At 41.8% G+C, this 20854-nt stretch overlaps 1 protein-coding gene across 9 annotated transcripts in view; it reads left to right on the top strand.

Moving 5' to 3' along the window:
• Window positions 1–20277, top strand: part of LOC127604113 (rho GTPase-activating protein 21-like) — a 29937-nt gene extending 9660 nt beyond the window's left edge. For 8 of the 9 annotated variants that reach the window (XM_052070983.1, XM_052070982.1, XM_052070981.1 and 5 more), the window contains 22 exons: window positions 4888–5079; window positions 5358–5388; window positions 5801–5893; window positions 6022–6100; window positions 6190–6250; window positions 7398–8718; window positions 10426–10534; window positions 11300–11339; window positions 11439–11576; window positions 12026–12334; window positions 12413–12474; window positions 12973–13079; window positions 13224–13336; window positions 13712–13864; window positions 13982–14060; window positions 14159–14232; window positions 14307–14396; window positions 14482–14607; window positions 15364–15496; window positions 17074–17105; window positions 17184–18525; window positions 18792–20277. In XM_052070983.1, the coding sequence (XP_051926943.1) occupies window positions 4888–5079; window positions 5358–5388; window positions 5801–5893; window positions 6022–6100; window positions 6190–6250; window positions 7398–8718; window positions 10426–10534; window positions 11300–11339; window positions 11439–11576; window positions 12026–12334; window positions 12413–12474; window positions 12973–13079; window positions 13224–13336; window positions 13712–13864; window positions 13982–14060; window positions 14159–14232; window positions 14307–14396; window positions 14482–14607; window positions 15364–15496; window positions 17074–17105; window positions 17184–18059 (4218 nt within the window). In that variant the 3' untranslated portion in view covers window positions 18060–18525; window positions 18792–20277. Of the gene's footprint in view, window positions 1–3254; window positions 4050–4887; window positions 5080–5357; window positions 5389–5800; window positions 5894–6021; window positions 6101–6189; window positions 6251–7397; window positions 8719–10425; window positions 10535–11299; window positions 11340–11438; window positions 11577–12025; window positions 12335–12412; window positions 12475–12972; window positions 13080–13223; window positions 13337–13711; window positions 13865–13981; window positions 14061–14158; window positions 14233–14306; window positions 14397–14481; window positions 14608–15363; window positions 15497–17073; window positions 17106–17183; window positions 18526–18791 lie in introns of those variants that run through there. The other variant, XM_052070979.1, reaches the window with a different exon arrangement.
• The last annotated feature ends 577 nt before the right edge of the window (window positions 20278–20854 follow it).

Genomic DNA, 20854 nt, shown 5'->3' with positions numbered 1-20854 from the left:
ATAAAAAAAATCCTGTGGCGTGCTCTCCCTGAGGGCTCTGGAAGGTCAACGGAATATCCAGTTTACTGTTTTGGTGGGGTCATAATGGTATATTTTTTTAAATGGTCAGATGCTAGCAAGACCAGTGGTTGTGATATGTACAAAAAAAAATAAAATCGCCTTGTGGTGTATGTTCTGTAGTCCTTCTGTATGTCCATCTGTTGTGTCCCACAGCAGCACCAGCTTCAGTGCGTGTCCCAATTGGCTTTTTTTCACGTCATCATCATAAGAGTCCCTCGTTGGGTTGAAATCGGTGCTTATACATTTGCAGCATAAATATCCATCCATTCATTTTGTTTGCCACGTATGCTCATTAGGGTGGTGGGTGTGCTGGAACCCACATATCAAGGAAATCTTTCTAGAACTGATGGAACTTTATTTCGGGTTCATCAGAAGCTTTAAAAATGGTGCCATGTGTTTGTTTTGCTCCCTTTGAACACGAGTTTGAATGTGATTGGTGGTTAATTCCGAACAGAACGACAGTTATACCGTAGGAGGATGTGTTTTTACTGTAAGAGGGACTGTGCACAATTTGTCAGCCACACATCAGTTGTTTGTTTTTTATTTGCGCTCTTTAACTCATTCAGTACCACCCAATTCTGGACCAAGCCTGAAAAGACGTTTAAAAACGTCTTTGGGAGTGAATTAGTTAACATATCTAACCTTAGAGAGTGCGTTTCTGTAGAAAGTATGTTCTTGTAGCTCACCCTCAAGTGGACAGTTTACATCCTAGCAGCATGCATCACTGGCAAGGATTAGATGATTAGATTAAAACAGATCTCCTCGTGCTTCTCCAAAAGACAGATGGATGTGTTCCGGCCCTCCAACGTTGAACCATTTTGTTTTCATTTTGCAAACCAATGCGTAAAATGTTATAAAAGATAAATATATAACAACAATTAAAAAGAGAAAAAATAAATGTACGTTGCATACAATCCAATCAAGTTTACCCTCTCATCCAATCAGCTGTCAATCTGATTCCCCTGAAACCGCCCCCACCCCCCCAAACACTTCCTCGTCGGAAAATGTGACCTGTAATGTTTTTCGCTATTTGTTTTCAATTAATTTTCTTTTGTTAACTGCTTGAAATTTTTGATTTTATGTTGTTTCTTCTTTTTTAATGTGTGCTTTTTTTTCAATTCATTTTCTTATATTTGTTTTTTTGTTTATTTTACCAAGCAACGCGGAGCAGCAACCAAAATAAGAATAGGAGTTGTAGGTTGCCGACGCCTGTGCCAACCAGTCGACCACCGTGCCACCAATAATAATAATAATAATAATAATAATGATAATGAAAGTGGTTAGTATTGCACAACTGTCCATGTTATACGTGTTGAGTTTTTATTATTGTGCTTTATGTTAACGGTTTTAAGCGCTTAGTTACAGCTGCAGCTGTTGTGAAAAAAAATATATATCCATATGTATTTTAATAATAATAATCATAATAATAATCATGGTAATCATCATCATAATCCCTCTGTCAGGATAAAAGATGTTGCCTCAGGTGTATTATAAAGTCAAGAGCTGAGCAGCCCAAGGTGCCACAATTTAAAAAAATCATATGGCTAAAGATGTGTTTGTTTTCAGCGCCTGTGTTTCATTTGCTTTGTTCTCGCATGAATGTAGACAAAAGGCTGTTTTTGAGATGTTAATCCTTAATCTGACCTGCTTTCTAGTGCTGTCGTGATCATAGCAGATTACAGAAGCGGGGGGTGTGATAAACATAATGAAATATTAATTTTAATGTAAAACTGACACACATTTACATGTGCATTGTACATCAAATAATATGTAAATAGCTTTTCATGTTTTGGCTTCAATTGCAGACCGAGGGCTGAGCAATCTTGCCTAAAATTCATATTGTGGTGTGAATTGAATCTCTTCACATTCATGATCCCTATCGTGATATAAATTTACACTCCCTGAAAAACTTTGCCACCTTCATTTCTGTCGTTTTCCACTTTAGCTGTCTCTTGACGCTCCTCTGCGTCTACAATAACGCTCCTTAAGGTTGACTGATTAGACGAGACAGTTCTGTATTTTTTTTTCACCTTTTTCTCTGCCCTGCTTTCCTGCCTTCAAAATGTTCCCTTCCAATTCACTCATGATAGACCTTGACTTATATAGGTGTACAAGTTAGAACAAAAAGTGGAAAGTTAGAAAGGGTGGTCAGGCCACCAGAAGTGCTGGAGCGTATCCAGGGTGTCTTCGGGCAGTAGGCGGGGTACACCCTGAACCGGTTGCTAGCCAATCGCAGGGCACAGATAGACGAACAACCATCCACGTTCACACTCACACCTTGGGACAATTCATTTTAGAGTGTTCCATTAACTTGCCATGCATGTTTTTGGAATGTGGGAGGAAACCGGAATACCCGGAGAAAACCCACAGGCAAAGAGAGAAGATGCAAACTCCACACAGGAAGGCCGCACTAACCGATTAACCAATGTGCCACTGCCACACACACACACACACACACACACACACACACACACACAATGTTAAATGCTTTGGTCGCATTTCATGTAAATTGGTTGCCGTCATTTCCAACATTAATTTCATGAATTTCATCACTTGCAAATCCCTCCAAACAGCAAAATAAGTACTCTTTACTACATCATATGCACTTTTATAATTTATCCAGTGTTTTTTTTTTTTTTCCATTTTCAATGGTGAACCTTTTCAGGGACAGCGGTTACTACAGTGGACAGTTCAGATTCAGAAAATTCATCATGTTATCTGATTACAGGGTGCATGAAAGGGTTACTTTCCTTTTTTTTCCCTATGCATGCCTATTATAAAAACATTCCCAAGGCCAAACACAGGTGGGGCAAAAGTGTGTCACACAACACGCACTATTAGTTTTGCTATGACTTGACTCCCTCGTGACTATGCGTGTGCACAGTGTTGAAAATGAACGAAATGCTCTGCATAGAGCCGCAGAGGCAATTTAGGGTGACATAGGACGAGTTAAATTTTGTAATCTGTTGTAAGGAGAGATACACAAGAAGAATAGTGATTAAAAATCCCAGTGGCAGTCACGTGAATCGAGCCAACAAACCCAACCAAACTCCCCCACTTAGAGTAGCATACAGCGTGCACAGGGATGACAGTAAATTGAAATGGGAACGTAGAGATAAATCTCTCTCTATGAGTAAGCTGAACTACATGGCCGAAGGAGGCAAGGAATGTGAAGAAATGTGACAGAGAGAGAGAGCGAAAGAGAGAGAGGGAAATTGAGTGGAGTGGGATGCTTTGGATGTCGAAGCAGTTCTTTTGGGGGTGGCGGTTTCCTCTAGCGACACTCCTTTTGCTCTGTTACGCCATCTCAGCAGAGCTGATCATAGGAAAGAATTCAGCCGACCACAGATGGATCACTGGCACATTGCACGGATAAAATCACACGATCGCCACCAAATCATCCTTGAGATGATGACGATGCATTGGACTGAACGCTAACAAGGACTGAGTCAAAAATCAAACAACATACGGACACTGCTGGACTGACTTCAGGCAGCGTGCCGCTTGTCTGAGAACGGGACTAAATATAGCAAGTGAATGATGATCCTGGTACAAAATTGCAACAATTCAAAGGGGACGCATCCTCCAAGATTGCAAGCAAAGAAGTGAAACTCGACTCGGTTGGCTAGTTTGTCTATTTCAGTTAGCGATGATTTACCCTCCGTCCTATTTGCCCCTCGCTTGTGGTGAGCGACAATGGATTAAGAGCACATTGAGCATCAATGAAAAGAACTACGTTTTCTTTCGATGGGCCCGAATTCACTTGTAGTCCGTGTGGAGGTGCAATGCATAGGCTTTCAGGTGGCGCACCAGCTCCCTCGGGACATACATGGCGTTTCCAGTGTTCGGTGGGAGTGGACTGTAGCGACGCAGAGCCTCGCTGTATCTGGTTGGCGGTATTAAGAATTCTTTCACCACAGCCAACCCCGATCTCGTCACCAAGAAAACCGTCATCCATGCGGATAATAAAGCACAGACGTTTGTCTTGGGTAAGACGGCGTGTTTGAAATTGTTGAAAGCAAATATTTCAATAGATTGTGATTAATGCTGAATGTTTTAGGGAAACAAGAGGTTTGAAAATGTCATATTTTAATATTATGGTTTTGAAAATTCTAGAAAAAATGGTACACTTGCAGTTAAAATCTTTCTTGAAAGAACGCAACATAATTGAGGTTTTACAGTGAGGTTTTAACTAGTTGATGCATAGCAGCCCTGTTTGGCGTTTTTAATGATATAAATGACACTGGAGTCTGTGTTTTGTTGGATCTGACAGCAGCGTTCGAAACGGTGGAGCAGAGTTTTGTGTTGGCTTCTTTTACAGTATGAGGTGGGCATGAGTGGTAGCGCTTTATAATGGTTTTGATCCTATTTGGCAGGCCAAACTTTTTGTGTAGTCTTTGGTTGTTCTGAGTCCCATTCTGCTCTTCTATTATATGGTGTTCCACAGAGTTCTATTTTGGGGCCCCTGCTGTGCTTGGTTTCTTGGAACTTTAGTTTCTTTCAACAGTGTGTTGCAAATAATAACAGCGTCTGATGAAATGAAACGACACGTGCCTCCAAATTTCTGGATCCCAGGTCAAAAGTACTGGGATAGAATTTTGTGTTTCCATCGTAGGTGGCGCTACATAACTTTTAGTTTTTGCTAAAGCATTCAGGAAAGATGAGCTGTGTAGTCCTCTGCTCAGCTGGTGTCTCGTCACCATCAAAATCTTCATATGGTCTCCATCCGAACGGATAATTTTCAACACGTTTTTACATAACAGTGTCTCATGTTATATTTTCGCGGTTCACAAAATGACTAACAATCAGTGTCTTTCCTCTTTATAGGCTAAAGGACTAAAAGATAACTTGGTGTCATCCAATGAGCATAGTCGCCGACCACTATCATCTGGCAACATGGAGGGCATGTCATGGTGTGGCCTGCAGACCGTTTACCTCCAGAAAGACTTGCAGGGATTCGGTTTCACTCTGCGACACTTCATAGTTTACCCACCGGAGTCATACCTCCACAACTCCAAGGTACCGTAAGCAGATTGCAGATTCTACTTTTTCACTTGTAGAGTGACCAAATCAACCACAATCCCATCTGGGCCCTGGTTGATCAATTTGTTGTTGTCTCTAGGAATCAATTGGAGTTTAAGTTAAACCTGCAAGTCATAATTTGATGTGTCTTGCAGTGATGTTTTTATTTAACTTGTGTTAAACAAGTATAACATTGGACTCATCAAACAATGCAAATATTGCAACATTATTGCGATGAATTAATCGTCCTCTCACCTACTCTTTTCTTTCCAAAGGATGAAGAAAATGGAAACGCAGTGAAAACATGTGAGTGCCATCTTTAAAATTAAATAATCTGTAAAGTAACAAAGTTACTCTTACAATAAGTAGTCAGTAAAATGTAAAAGTAGTGTCTTTGCTACATTATCGCTCACTGTGAGTTAAAATTGACTCTGAAACAAGTGCTGAGGGGCAGAAAGTAAAAGATAGCTGTTGAATAAATATTTTTTTTAAAACAGTAGGACCACTAAAACTATTAAGACTGTGACTGTACATTTCCATCTCTTAAAGTGTAACACAAATGCTGCCCAGCAGGGTTGACCCGACCTGTCATCATCCAAATAATTCTGGATCAAACTGTTCATCAAGCTCAAACTTGTGCTTTTTAGATGCTTTGTTCAGTTTCGCTGCACTGATCATGGATGCATTATCAATGGCTGTTAATGTGTGTTCAACGCAGGTGGTCAGCAGTGTCATTTGGAGGCTGTAGACACCATTTTTGTGAAGAGCGTGAAAGAAAATAGTCCTGCTCATCGCGCTGGGCTATGCACCGGTAATTGACCCAAACTCATCACTTGGGTTGTTTCAAATGTGTCGCATTTCTTAACCCTATTACTTCATTGTGAGTCAAAGTGACCAGTTTTTATATTGAAAAAAATATTTTGTGTGTGTGCGTCTCAGGTGACAGGCTAGTCAAAGTAAATGGGGAAAGTATTCTAGGAAAAACCTACTCTCAGGTGATTCGACTCATTCAAAGCAGGTGAGTGGATGGTCTGCACAAGTGAGACAAACATTTGTTTTCGTTTGCGTCGTCTCTGAATTGTTGCTTCTGTCTCTGTTTTGTTGTAGCGAAAAAAATTTGGAGCTATCTGTCATGCCAAAAGATAAAGATGTCCTGCAATTGATAAGTGTGAGTATTCATCTTTCTCCTTCCTTCTCACTGCACATTGTGAATCCGCGCGCGAGTGTGTGTATAAAATATGTGTAACATCAAGCTAACCCTGACCCTTGGAGCATATGCTTACAGACTTCAGTTTTCTGTTTGCTTCCTTTGCTCCATGTTTAGTGGCGTACACACCATGTCACTAAAAATCACTACAGGAATAACGGCTTGTAACCCTTTAAATATGTTGACTGACTGATTACCACTTGGCCATGAAACAGCAGAGCAGCCACTTGTCCCATTACTTTTGGTCCCTAAAAATAGTGAGGGGGCGCATCTACAAACGGTTGTAATTATTCCACCATTCACCTGATTTGGATATAAAAAAGCTTTAAAATAAAGCTGAAAGCGGCCTGGTGGTCCAGTAGTTAGTGCGTCGACCTCACAGTGCAGACTCTATGTTTCAATGAATCACTTCGGCTGAAAAGATCCAGCATGAATGAGGTCATTTACAGCTACTCATCAGCTCCTTCACCGCAACAAACCGACAAGAGAGTCTGCATCACTGCACCGACAAGAATTTAGCCTACCTGTGTAGAGTTTGCATGTTCTCCCCGGGCCTGCGTGGGTTTTCTCCGGTTTCCTCCCACGTTCCAAAAACATGAATGCCAGACTGATTTAACACTCCAAATTGTCCCTAGGTGTGAGTGTGAGCGGGGATGGTTGTTTGTCTCTGTGTGCCCTGCGATTGGCTGGCAACTGATTCAGGGTGTCCCCCTCCTATTGCCCAAAGACAGCTAGGATAGGCTCCAGCAACTATGTTGTTGTCCCAATATTTATTGACCTGTAGTGTACCCAGAGGGCCATGGCATATGCTTTAATGGCTGCCGATGAAATTGGTTTCTTGGTATTGATTGATGACCTGGGTGCTGAGAAAAGAAGCAACATAAAATAAAGTGAAAAGTCTGCAATTCAAGCTGATTTGGTTTGCTTTATTTCAAATCCACCGTGGCGGTGTATCGAGGAAAAAAAGATTAGAATCGTGTCAGTTTCCCAATTTTTGTGGACCTGACCATGGATGTTCATTCGCGTCTGCTTCAATCCCCTTTCAATGCTCCTTTTCAACTCTCTCAAGCTCCCTCAATAACATTGCCTTCACTCTGTCTGTCCTTAGGCGTACTCTCAGGAGGCCTGCTTCAGAGTCAATGACACATTTTCAATCAAGGACCATAACCTCCATGAGCCCCCCCTTCGTTATTGTTCTTCCACCAATCCAAACTCCATCGCTTCACAGCTAAGCCACAAATTTAGTAGCGTCCTGGACAACTGTCAGTGCAGACCCAGCCCGACAACCTCACCAACGGACAGGCGCCACGTTGTTGCTTCACCAAACAACTGGACGAAAACACCTGAAGAGGTCAGCGATAACTTTGTCACAACAGCGAGGCACCGTGGACGCTCCTCCTCAGCCATCAGTGCACTCGACTTTCACTTTGCCAACCACAATGCTGCCATCGCCTCGGCAACTCCACCGCGCAAAAGTAGTCTCCCCGCCTCTGGTCATACTGATTCGCTCTACCACCGAGCCTTGTCAGACCAGTACTGCTGCCAAGCTGAGGTTGCTGAGCACCCGGCCACTCGCCGGTGCAGTATCCCTCAGGGATTGTACGCTGGCCCGACATATGCTGCCACTGTCTCTGCAGAGACCCAAAGGCCAGAGACCGTCTTGTCTCATCATCAAACCGCTGCAGATTTTCATCATTCCCACTTGCTTGGGGAATGGAGCGGTATTTCCAGAGCGGGAAGCATGCCATGCTCGGAGAGTTTGCTGGCAGCGTATGCAAAATATGAGTACAACTATGGCCGCTCCGTTGAAACACTAGAAAAAGCCTCTGCAATGGTCCCGCCGTACTCGGACAGTTCTTCAAAATTCAGCCAACAAAAAGTTCAAAAGGACACCGGAGAGAATGAGCATCAAATCCAAAAAGCCACAGTCTCCTCCACGGTGTCTCCTTGTAGGAAGCAATCAGGTCAGCAGGTAGCGGAACCTCAAACAAGGCGAATGACAGACGAGTTGGCCGGTTACAAAAATGGCAGCCCAACAATGTCTCGTGAAAGTCACCGTCTCCCCCAACCTGCACAGACCTTAAGAGAGCCAAGCAACTGTGGCCCGGACCTCAGTTCCAGTCCTGACGGCAGAAGGAATGCTGCCACCGGTGAAGTAGAACAGGTCACACAATCACAATGGACGACGACACAACCTGCATCCGAGGACAGAACTCATATGGGGTGCAATAGAGATGTAATCTCCCCGATCTCTCTAAAGCGGCCTTTGTGTCACAGAACCCTTGCCCAAACTCTTAAAAGCCCCCAATCCCCCGAGTCATTGAGTGAAAGCCCCTCTCCTGTTTCTGTTGGTCCTGGCTCCAGTCGCAGCACAAATGGCAGCCTGGTGCAGCAGGCGTACAACTCCCTTTCTTCCATTCCCTTCATAGGTTTGTGTTCATTTGTTAAATTTTACGTAAATCTTTGTGTCAATTATACCTCAGAAGGTGATGAGTCGTACAATGCCCACACAAAAATGTCCATCCATCCATTTTCTGATACACTTATCCTCACAAGTGTCGTGGGGCAGTAGGCGGGGTACACCCTGAACTGGTTGCCAGCCAATCACAGGGCACACATAGACGCTCATGCTCAGAATCACACCTTGGGACAATTTGGAATGCTCAATCATCCTGCCATGCAAGTTTTTGGAATGTGGGAGGAAACGGGTGTACCCGGAGAAAATCTACGCAGGCACACAGGAGCTGGAATCGAACCATGCACCTCTGTGCTGTGAGGCGGACGTGCTAACCAGTTAGACACCCACCGTGACGGCCCACAAAAATACCCATTTTTACCCACATATGATATTATATTAACGATACACATACCTGTCAACTTTTCGGAGCGCCAAACTGTATAAACTACCCAAAAAAATCCTTATAAAGAGCAAAAAATCATAAACATACCAAATCATTTTATATGTCAAAATAACGGCAGAAAAAAAAACTACAAAATGTTCAATGATATTTACTAAGGATATCCTTTGGAGCACTGGTTGTGTTATCGTTCGTGAAATGCATCATACTTGGCTGCTTTTGTGATTCTCGGGCATTCCTTTGGTTAGACTTCAAATGTTCTTTCACATCATGAACTCTAGATGCAAGAACATTTACTTTGCGTTTTCAAATTGTGCAATGAGCATATTCTTCTGTCTTACCAGGGATTATTGCGCCATTAAACTGCGATATCTATTCTTGAAGAAACCTTCCACTGTGCTTATGAACGATATATTTGTTTGCTTGTACACTACTCAAGTATGCAATTAATGTTTTCAACTAGGAACCACGTAATTTACTGGAAAGTTACCGGAAATGAAAGCATTCGAGTAGACAAAAGCAAATGGAACTACCGGTTATGGGAAAAAAACCCAACGGAAATTTTCAGAATCCGTATGATCCGTGCCATATACGTAAGATTCACCACAAAATCCGTATGAACTATGGCTAAACCGTATGAGTTGACAGGTATGGATACAGACGATCCCCAATACTGTTTCTACATACACAATTAGAAAGGAAGTCGGTGCGCACAGTGACAATAATAACATTAATATCCCAATGCAACATTTTCTGCAATCATCTGTAGCACGTCTGCCTCACAGCGCAGAGGTGCAGGGTTCGATTCCGGCCAACGGATTTCCTGTGTGGAGTTTGCATGTTCTTCCCGTGCCTCCGTGGGTTTTCTCCGGGTACTGAAGGAACGAAATCAGTGCAAGACCGCACTGGTATTCCTATGAGTGCACGCCACATTGTCCGACTTCTGTCTCGAAAATGGTTGTATTGCCTCGGTCGTGGTGGTTTCTCCAAAATCAAATTAGAGGTACACGAAGCGGTGACGGAGGGATGATTTTGTTGATGATCATTTCAAAACTCACCCTCTCAGTGCCACTAGCCACACTTGACACATTCTGACTGAATTATATGATGTCATTGTCGTGATACTTCACTCTGAGTGATAAGAATGCAAGAATTTGAAAAAGCTGTGGCAAGTGGGTGTATGATAAATCAAATTTTTAAAATGTGTTTTTTTGAATGCATTGCGTGATCTTTGTATCCGTTGTGTCTTATTCTTATTTTTTTGTGACGTATTATCAGGAAGCATCAAAGGACGCCGTTCTTCTTACCTGCTGGCTATTTCGACAGAGCGATCGAAGTCTTGTGATGAGGGTCTTAACACTTTGAAAGAAGAGGGCCATGTTTTGACGTAAGGACTGACACCAATACTTTAAAAGTTGAAAGGTTTTGTTAGTGGTCCAGGAACAGTTTTTTTTTTTTAACATGATAATTTTTCAACTCTCAAAACACTCATGTTTAGTTCCACACAGGGGCAGCGCAGCATGGTGGCCAATGCTGGGCACGACCACCCACACATTTCGTTCCCAAACTTGCTTCATATTTGCTCAGAAGAGTGTCTTGGCTTATGTGATTTTGCAACACCAAGTTTGTAAATTTTGGTGAAAGCTGTTTTAACGATTCCACAACACCCGTTACAAATTTTTACCCAAGTAGCCCCGTCGACAAAATTTCTGAGTTATAGATAACAGCCCAAGACCTACAAAAAAGTCACTCGTATGTATTCAAGTTAGGTGATCCTAGACAGGTGCAGTGTAAGATGCCCGACGGTGGCTTCACTTCTCCCAACGGCGAGTAAGGGAGCATTAGTAGTCCAGGTTATCATCTACGTCCACAACGTGTGCATGCGCACCTGTGCTCACATGCGCATGTGCATCTGTCATCTGATGGCCACCCCTGAGTGAGTCATTTTGTCATCCTGGCCACGGCACAGAAAAGGTTCTGGCTCCACCCCTGGTTCTATCTGGGGCATTACCCAAAAGTGTCAGAAATGAAAAAATATATCTACTTTTAATTCCTACTGTATTTCCTATTGTATTTCTGTCTTTAAAAATGGGTCACATTGACCCGCAACATAGGAGGAAGATCATTTACATTTGGATGTTATGTCTTACAGGAGACTACCAAAAAGAGTCAAGAGTTTTTTCATTGATGGGGTGAGTTTTTGCTGCTGTATATTTCATTTTATTTCATTTTAACCTTGAACAATGCTGCTGTGCAAAGTCTTTTGTTAGACACGCTGTATTGTCTGTTAGTCCCTTGAGAGTTTGAAAGCTCAGGAGGAGGCACGGTCCAAGCGTCACTCCACCTCGGAACTGGGGAGCATCACTTTCAGTGACATATGCAAGGAGGGCTGGCTACACTACAAGCAGATTCTCACAGACAAGGGGAAGGTAAAACTCGCTGCTCAGACAATCACATGAATTATTGGCAACTTTGGCAAGGCAGTACACCAATTTATTTGACTGGGATGCCAAAGAATGACACTTTCGCGGAAATCAGTTACCGTATTTTCCGCATTATAAGGCACTTCGGGGGATAAGGCGCACCTTCAATGAATGGCCCATTTCAAAACTGTTTTCATATATAGGGCGCACCGCTGAAACTGTAACAAAGCGCTTTACAGAACATTTAAAACACTATATCCAAAAAATGGGAATATTGATCCACATTATAAGGTGTACCGTCAGCTTTTGAGAAAATTGAAAGCTAATAGGTGCGCCTTATAGTGTGGGAAATTATCATACGGTATTGAAGAACAGAAACACTTTGAGAGTCAACATGATGTGAAAGACAAGGCAATGAAGCCGCTTCATTGCTTCTTTTTGTCTCCTCACTGTAGAAAGTTGGTAGCAGTATGCGGACTTGGAAACGCCTCTTTTTCGTGCTTCGTTCCCGTGTACTTTTCATCTACAAAGACAAAAGGGAGGCTATTCTTCATGGGGCGGGGCCTGGTTCAGGTCTGGATGAGCATCCTCCAATCAATATTTGTGGCTGCCTTATCGATATCGCTTATCGCGAAACAAAGCGCAAGCACACCCTGAGACTGATGACCCAGGACTTCTGCGAATATCTACTCCAAGCTGAAAACAGGGATGAGATGTTGGCATGGATCAAGGTTATTACGGAGAACAGCAAGACCGACAATGAGGTCAGATCAGGTCAAATTTCATTCCTGGAAAATGAACTCACTGCTGACGTGCTCACTGATTCTTTCCATTTATATTAGGAGATTGGTTCCTCAAGACAAGTGCTTATCAACAAGAAGCTGAATGACTACAGAAAACAGAGGTCAGAATGGTTATCAAAATAGAACAAAACTCCTTGCTTCATCACGACTGTCCCTTACTCGTTCGCAGTCACCGGCGCTTTGAACTGGATGCTTGTCAAAAACTTCTTGCCAATGCATAATTGCTGTTTCGACTTTTTGTCCTTCATGTACGTAAATGACCTATGATAGCTCATACGTGATTCAAACACACACAAAATGCTCAGGGCAGTGACACGACAAAAGGCTGCAAGAACATTAAATGTCGTTGTCTAGTAGGGGGCCGCAAAATATCATCGAGCGGGCCACGAATGTCCCCCAGGCCACATGTTTCAGACCCCTGTGATAGAGGGTCATGTACTGTAATTGATTTAATAAAAAAAACATTTTAATCAAGGTGAATCACATTGACCATTTAAGAAAATTGACAAACGGCATCTGCCTATGCTTTTTTGGGGGGGGCGGGGGTCATTCATTTTTTTGACAATTACGCTCACATTTTTGGGATGTTTTTGCCACAGTCTTACAGGTAACAAACCAGATTCTTCCCTTAAAACTCACCGGATGATGCCTCCCTTCCTGTTGGCTAAAAATGACAACACTACAGCGAATCGATCATCCAAAAGCGGTGGGTACAAAATATGTCTTGGCTCTTTATGTAATCGAAACAACGAAGCCGCACTGATGCATCTATGGACGCTTTTGAAGAAAATGAAACAAAACTCTTCTATCTGTAATTCTATATTATAAATGTGATGTCTTCCGGTCTCAGTTGACAACAAGACCCCGTGGGGCATCAATATCATGAAGAAGTCCAAGAAGACGGACAATCCGAAGGCTTTTGGTGTGCGCCTTGAGAACTGTCAGCAGGCCGAACACCACAAAGTAAGCCCACCGGCAAAAGACCAGAAAAAAAAAAAAAAAACAGTCAAAACAATTACATGACACATGGGATTGGCATGGCACATAAAACAACATACAATCATCCATTTTCCATGCGTTTTGATTATATTATTACTTCATCACTGTGACAGTGTTCTGAATACTGCAGGGAATTATGGCAAATATGGAATTTTTTTTCAGGCGGTTCTTCATGTTCCAAAAAAACAAATGCAACTTCTCATGTGAATGATCTGTGTCCGTGAAGTGACAAACATGCACCAATAAATAAATAAATATCAAATACCGGTAATCCAACACATCTTTTCTCTCCCGTGTTTCTCACCATTGACTTTCCCATTCTGTCCCTTGTCCTGCCAGTTTGTTCCACAGATTGTGGAGATGTGTTGCGATGTGGTCGAAGCGACGGGTCTAGATTACACCGGAATTTACCGGGTGCCAGGAAACAACGCGATGGTGTCCAACCTGCAAGAACATCTCAATAAGGGTTTTGATATCAACACTGCAGAAGAGGTGCGGCACACGCAAATCAATGGAAATCTGAATCAATATGATAGTCATTTTGTGATCGTAGCTCATTTTTGAAGTGGACATCAGAAAGAATAATGTCTCCGTCTTCCGTCTCCACAGAGATGGCAGGATTTGAACGTAATCAGCAGTCTATTGAAGGCATTCTTGAGAAAACTGCCTGAGCCACTGTTTACTGACGGTTTGTAAAGATATTCTTAATTAAATATTGTGGGTGTGGAAATGACCACCATTAAAAAAAAAATCATAATAATTAAATCCCAATATATTTTTTTGCAGACAAGTACATCTACTTTATTGATGCCAATCGGATAGAGGACACATGGGACCGTCTGAAAACTTTGAAAAAACTGGTATTTCATTTGAAAAACTAACCATCAAGATTCTAACAGTGGGGATTGCTATGGATAATTTGTAATGCTTCCAGATTCATGACCTACCAGATCACTATTACCACACCCTCAAGTTCCTGATGTGTCACCTAAAAAGGGTAGCAGATCACTCGGAAAAGAATAAGGTGAGGACTCCGAAATACATGCAGCCTGTCGTATACAATTTCAAAACATTGAGCGGGGGGATACTATTTCAAATACCATTTCCAGATGGAGCCAAGAAACCTGGCTCTGGTGTTTGGTCCGACACTGGTGAGAACATCAGAGGACAACATGACAGATATGGTCACCCACATGCCTGACCGCTACAAGATAGTGGAGACATTAATCCTACACGTAAGAAGGAATCACTTCTTCTGTCACTGTAACACAAACGACCGTTACAGTACATCTTAAAAGTCACACACAATGCGTGCTGCAACGCTGGTTAACCGCCGATTCGTTAGTCCATTCATTATCTGAACCACTTCCATGCTAGAGCCTATCTCAGCTGATTACACACTAAACTGGTTAGCAGCCAGTACTTAATTTTATTTATTTTCCCAGATTACAACCTCGGAAGATAGCTGTGTTGATCAATATACAGTATAAGGCACATCGGATTATAAGGTGCACAGAAAATGTAATGCTTTTATGTATGCATTGAGTGACTTAAGGAATACCATATTTTCTACATGATAAGGTGCTTCGGAGCATAAGGTGCACCTTCAATGAATATCTTATTTTAAAACTGTTTTCATATATGGGGCACTTCATGTTATAAGGAGCATTTAACAGAAGCTACAATAGTGACTGTGGTAGCGTTATGCATCCACTAGATGGAGCTACACTAAAGGGAATATACAATACAATACAGCTTTTATTCATATAGAGCTTTTACAACCGTTGTAACAAAGCATTTTAAAGCATTTAAAAGAAATCAGAATATTGATCCATATTTCAGGCACATTGGATTATGAGGCGCACTGTCGGCTTTTGAGAAAATTGAATGCTTTTAGGGTCGCCTTATAGTGCGGAAACTACCATATTTGACTGGAGGTTGTTTCCTTCATGAGACACATTAATTCTTGCTTTCCTGGTTTATTTGTCTAGTGTGACTGGTTCTTCTCTGGTGGAGAGCTTGATAAACAACAGAACACACCAGATGAGGAAATGCAGCACATGCCAAACATTGACCATCTGTTGTGCAACATCGGCAGGACAGGTATGCCAGGAGAAACGTCAGGTAAGGATCGGGATACCGTCTAGTCATAAATGCCGTAACATTCTCATTGATTGATTAATATGGATTAAGTTCAGTGTTCCAAATGTTTATGCAGATACGGTATGGTTTATTTTGAGTGATTGATTGTTTAGCTCAGACAGGTTCTGAACATATTTTTCTCAGCCTAGTTGAAGAAAAAATGTTAAGGGGGTTGTTGTATGGGTTGGAAGAATCTTTTGGTGGATAAGTAGCGCCCCACTCATTTTCAGCCATCGACATTCGCAAGCTGAGTACATGGGCACAGATTCTCTTGCCAAAGGCGAAAAACTGAAGAGCTGAAAAAAGAGGGGATCTTCTTATCCATGTTTAGTGTGGTACACACCATATCACCAAACAGCACAGTGACTACTTTTTCATATGGTCAAATTCTTTTCACTTATTAACAGATGGGTTCAAAGATTATTTTTCATGTGTGTAGCATACCGATAGGCTGGTGTTATACACGACCTTTCTACAATCGACCAGAAATATGTTTTCAACCAGGGTTTTTATATCCTTGTCTCATTGTGTATGACAGCAATGAGTTGAGCCACTCCCTATTTATCGACTTTTTGCACTATTGACTATGATGCACTATTAGCTCATTTTGTCAGGTGTAACATAATCAGAATGGAGACAAAAATTAAAGCTGCATTCAGGCCCTCATGGCCCAGGCTCGTCAAAGACCTCCGAATGATGAAACGGTCCTTCGAAGTACACAGAGCTACCGCAACTGTATATTTTTTGCCACCAATTGAGAAAAAAACGATGGGTACTGGTGATGATTTCATTTGTCATTGTGCGATTTTTGATACTCATAGAGTTTTAATAGAAATTAATTGGAATAGGAACAAGCAGTGTAAATCGACGCAAATGAACTTCCAAAACGACATTTATTTTCTTTTCTTACTTCTTTGAATCTCCTAGATGCAATTGATTATGTTTCCAAATCTTTCTTTACTGCTTTTTTTCCTAGCTGAAACAGTGGATCAGCTTCTTCGGTAGGACCAGGCCTTCCTTTTGTTTGTTTGTGTCTGGTATTGCGCTTGTGTTTCACTTGCCATTTTCATTTCATCAGTCTGTATGGTATGCACAAAGAACAACCAATCACAGTTGTCGCAGATCTCAAAGGTGAACTCTAATCTGTCTCAGTCGCTTCATTGAAGTAAAGGTTGGACTGAAATGTTTCGAGTTCTCCTGAAAGGTTTACAGCAGTAGCTCATCTATAAGGACTTGGGCTTTCAAATCGGAGTGTCACGGTTTGAGTCCTGCCGCAAAGAAATGTAAAATGGTAACGTTTTGTTGGAGGGAAGCTAGTTTCCTGACGACTCTCCATGTGCTCTTGAGTAAGCCACCATCTCAATATGCGTACCCCTTGAACTGTGATGTCTCTTCTGCACGCTTTTGCGGGATCTGATACTGTGTTGTGGAACACAAATATACAGTACATCGGTGCTCTCTGTTGTGTTGTTGTTTTTAAATCAGATATTGCTAAGGTGTAATTTATACCTGTTATGGGAATACCAATTTGTGATCATCTCGTTTTTGCTTCCTGACAGATTCCACCCCCAGCGATTCAGTTAAGGCAAAGGTAAGCAAAAATAAGTCTGAATAATGGCACAGCTGAATGGAATGCAAACAAGTGAATGACAGTCCCCGAACTTTTCAGCGTTCTTTGAGCTCATTGAAAGACCCGAACGCCAGGGAGACCCTGTCCAAGTCCATCGCCTCCGCCGTGACCCGCAAACGTAAAAAATGTCCCAGTGGCCATCTCCCTGACGGCAGTTCAGATGAAGGCTCTGTGCACGGACCAATGAAAGCCAACAATTATGGGCAAACGGAACAAATGGATGGCAAAGAAATGATTGGCAAAGACAATGCAGAACAATCTGTTCTCGCACAAATGAGCACGGTTGACAATCGAAATGGGGTAACTCAAACCACCGTGGGAAAATGTGAAAGCTATGTGGTAGAAAAGGAATTTCAAGCAGCCAAGGATACAAAGTCTGACAAGCAGAACACAACTGTACCACAAGTTTGTCGGAAGAGCTTCCGCTACTCATGCAACCAGATAAATAACACATATCCGAGACCTTTACCGATGACCAGTCCTCAAAATTTGACAAGGGAACGTTCCAAACTACCAATCTGGATTTTCCCAACGAGGCTTCGAGACCTCTGCCAAGCTTCAAAAGACCAAAGCAATATGCAACTAGTCTGGAGTCAGCCAGTGCCAATTTTCAAAAAGAAATCCAGAGGCCGAAGGACTAAGGCTTTGTCCTTGAACTTTGACATCCAACTGGATGATATTGTGAGAGAACGGAAAACAGAGGATGTGGAAATCATCACAGCTCACGAACGAGACGCTCCTCATCATATATCACAATTAAGCCCAGCCCCTGGTCTTGTCCAGGGGGAAAACTCTTACTCGTTGTTAGTTGATCACAACTTCCTCTCATCTTCCTCTGTCGCTCGACGGCGGTCAGCTATGGCTACACTGGTGGACAAGAAGAAAGCCTGGCATCGCCACTCCGTGTTTGTTTAACTCAAGTACAGCTCACATTCACACACCCCTCCCTTCCCGCATATATATATTTATATATTAGTGCTGTCAGTTTAGCGCGTCATTAATTTAAATCAATTTTAACGGCGTTAAATTTTTTTATCGCAAGCTGTTGTGTGACAAAATATTTTTCCACTGTTAATGATGGACAGTTAGTTATATTTTGTGAGAGATTATGTGCTCCATGTGTGAATAACTGCTCCAAGTGGGAAAAAAAAGTTCTTTAAAAAAATTGAAATTGAAATTGTTGTTTCAGTAAATATTTATATTTATGCACAAAGAAAACTGATCCACGATTCCTTGTTGATGAGAGCATTAAAATTGAAATCATTGGAAATTTAGAATAGATAAAAATCGGTGATTATTTACAATTAATTATGAGTTAACTATGAAATTATACGCGGCGATTAAATATTTTAATCGTTTGACAGCACTAATATATATATTAGTGGAGGGCTCAGAGAGGAGCTGGAGAGAGCCTGGAAGGTAAAAGTGACAGTCGTGCCTGTGGTGGTCGGAGCACTCGGGGCAGTGACCCCCAAACTAGATGAGTGGTTGCAACAGATCCCGGGAACAACATCGGACATCTCAGTCCAGAAATGTGCAGTGCTGGGAACAGCAAGGATACTGCGCAGAACCCTCAAGCTTCCTGGCCTCTGGTAGAGGACCCGAGCTGAATGAGGGACGGACACCACCCGAGGGGGGGGAGGTGAGACGAGGAATATTTATTACGACCCTTGTGAGGTATGCACAAACGAACGCACACACAGAAACACACACACAAATTGCTTCAGTCGAACAGCAAAGACAAAGAAAACCGGCCTCACTGTTTCAAATACTTTTAGAGAGGGTACAGCTATGCAATCAGTTCATGAAGTGGCCTGTGCGATTCTCCAGATCTCTTTTTACCAAGTAGCACAACTCAGACCATTTCCTAAATGGGCTGAAGCACACAAAAGAACAGTACAATAAAATATGTAACATCTGCATGTTTTGTCGAAGCCTGGAGGTCGACACATTTTGACTGTCATTTGTTTTCTTTGGAAATGTTATATTCTGAGGATGCAATATTTGACAATGACAGGAAACCCCATGTTAACCCTTTCACGGACAGCGGTTACTACAGTCAACAGTTTATCATGTTATCAGGTTACAGGGTTCATGAAAGGGTCAATATTTTGGTATGCTGATTCTGCATGTGGAGCAGGCTGTCTGATAAAAGATGAAACTTGAGCTGTAGCACTTCTCGGTGCTCACTGCTCGATAACAAAAAAAAATATATACAGTATATATATGCAAACCCGATGTTTGTCCTTGTTTTGCCTGCCTGTATGGATGTGTGCATGCCGTTTTCTACAAAACTGAAGGGTTTTTTTTTTGTTGACCCCAAGGACGTTGAATTGATCGCAACGGGACTGTCCTGGTTGTCTTGGTTGCCGTTTGACTTCTCGCCTGAGCAGGTTTCATCAGTTGAAGCACAAAGGGGAGTTAAGACGGCACGAGCCTGGGACTTGGCGGGAAAGCCAAGTGTTTATCCTTCAAGTTAGAGGAATAACTCAAACACCTGAACGATATCGAGGCTCTAACAATGGTGGAATCACGTTATAAGAAAATGCATTTGAAATCATGTTTAGTCGTTTGGGGAATGAATCACTGAGACGTCTTCAAAGCCAACCAGAACTGTCTAGTTGTGATCAATTCAATGCCCTGAGAGTGACATGATCGGGCTGAATCAAATTATTTACAAGAAAACATTTTTTTTCTATCAAAGAAGCCACACAGCTGTATTAAGTATGCCAAACTTTTTTTTGGTTACTATTTGGAAGTATAACAAAGGAGTGTCACTATTAGATGATTTCAAAATGGGCTAAGCATCAAGTACAACATTGTCATTTTGCATCAGTGTCAACAGCGAAGTTCGTTAATGACCATATGTCAAAACCAAAACCTGACGTAATTCCTCCATCTGTATTTTTCACCGTACCTGAGACAAATGGACTTCCATGTGACGTTACTGCTCTTGAAGAACAACATTTTACCCGACGTCATACCTCATACGCACATTTTACAGTATTTGTATCCTCGTGTATGTATGGAGTGTTTGTGTTTTCAATTGTGGACCAATTTTGTAACAGTTGCACAGCTGTAATGTCAACCTTTGTATATATCGATGATAAACATAAATTATTTGTTTTGGTAAGTGATTTCTCTTGATATTTTTCCACTACATTCACCGTATACCTTATTCATTCAATTACTATTTTAGCAGTTGTTAAAGTTGAACTTAATTCAGATGTTTTGAGGGAAAATCTATCAAAGGATACCGTTTGGAAAGCTTTTAAGTAACCCACTTTCATTGCCCTGAGTGGTTATTTTAAGTGTAACGTATTTTCCGCACTATAAGGTGCACGTAAAAGCATTCATTTTTCTCAAAAGCCAACAGTGCGCCTTATAATCCGATGCGCCTTATACATGGATCAACATTCTGATTTCTAGTAAATATTCTTAGTAACGACTCGTGTTTGCGCTGTCCAATTTGTCTTGATAACAGAAATTCCTCATTTGGGAAATGAGCATGGTACATGTCCTTTATGAACCTGCAAGTATGTTGACAAACTGCATGTGTAACAACACAATCAATAAAATACAAAAATATACTGTCCAAAAACTGTTTATATAACAAAACCTGCAATACAGGTGTGTCCCCAAAAAATCACAACGGTAAAATACGTACAGTATTTTAAGGTTTATTTTTTTCTGTCTTGGGGGGGAAAAAA

Source organism: Hippocampus zosterae, chromosome 7 (assembly GCF_025434085.1).
Source record: "Hippocampus zosterae strain Florida chromosome 7, ASM2543408v3, whole genome shotgun sequence".
Classification (NCBI taxonomy): Eukaryota; Metazoa; Chordata; class Actinopteri; order Syngnathiformes; family Syngnathidae; genus Hippocampus; species Hippocampus zosterae.
The sequence above is the reverse complement of the archived record's forward strand: the minus strand, read 5'-3'. Positions and strand labels throughout refer to the sequence as shown.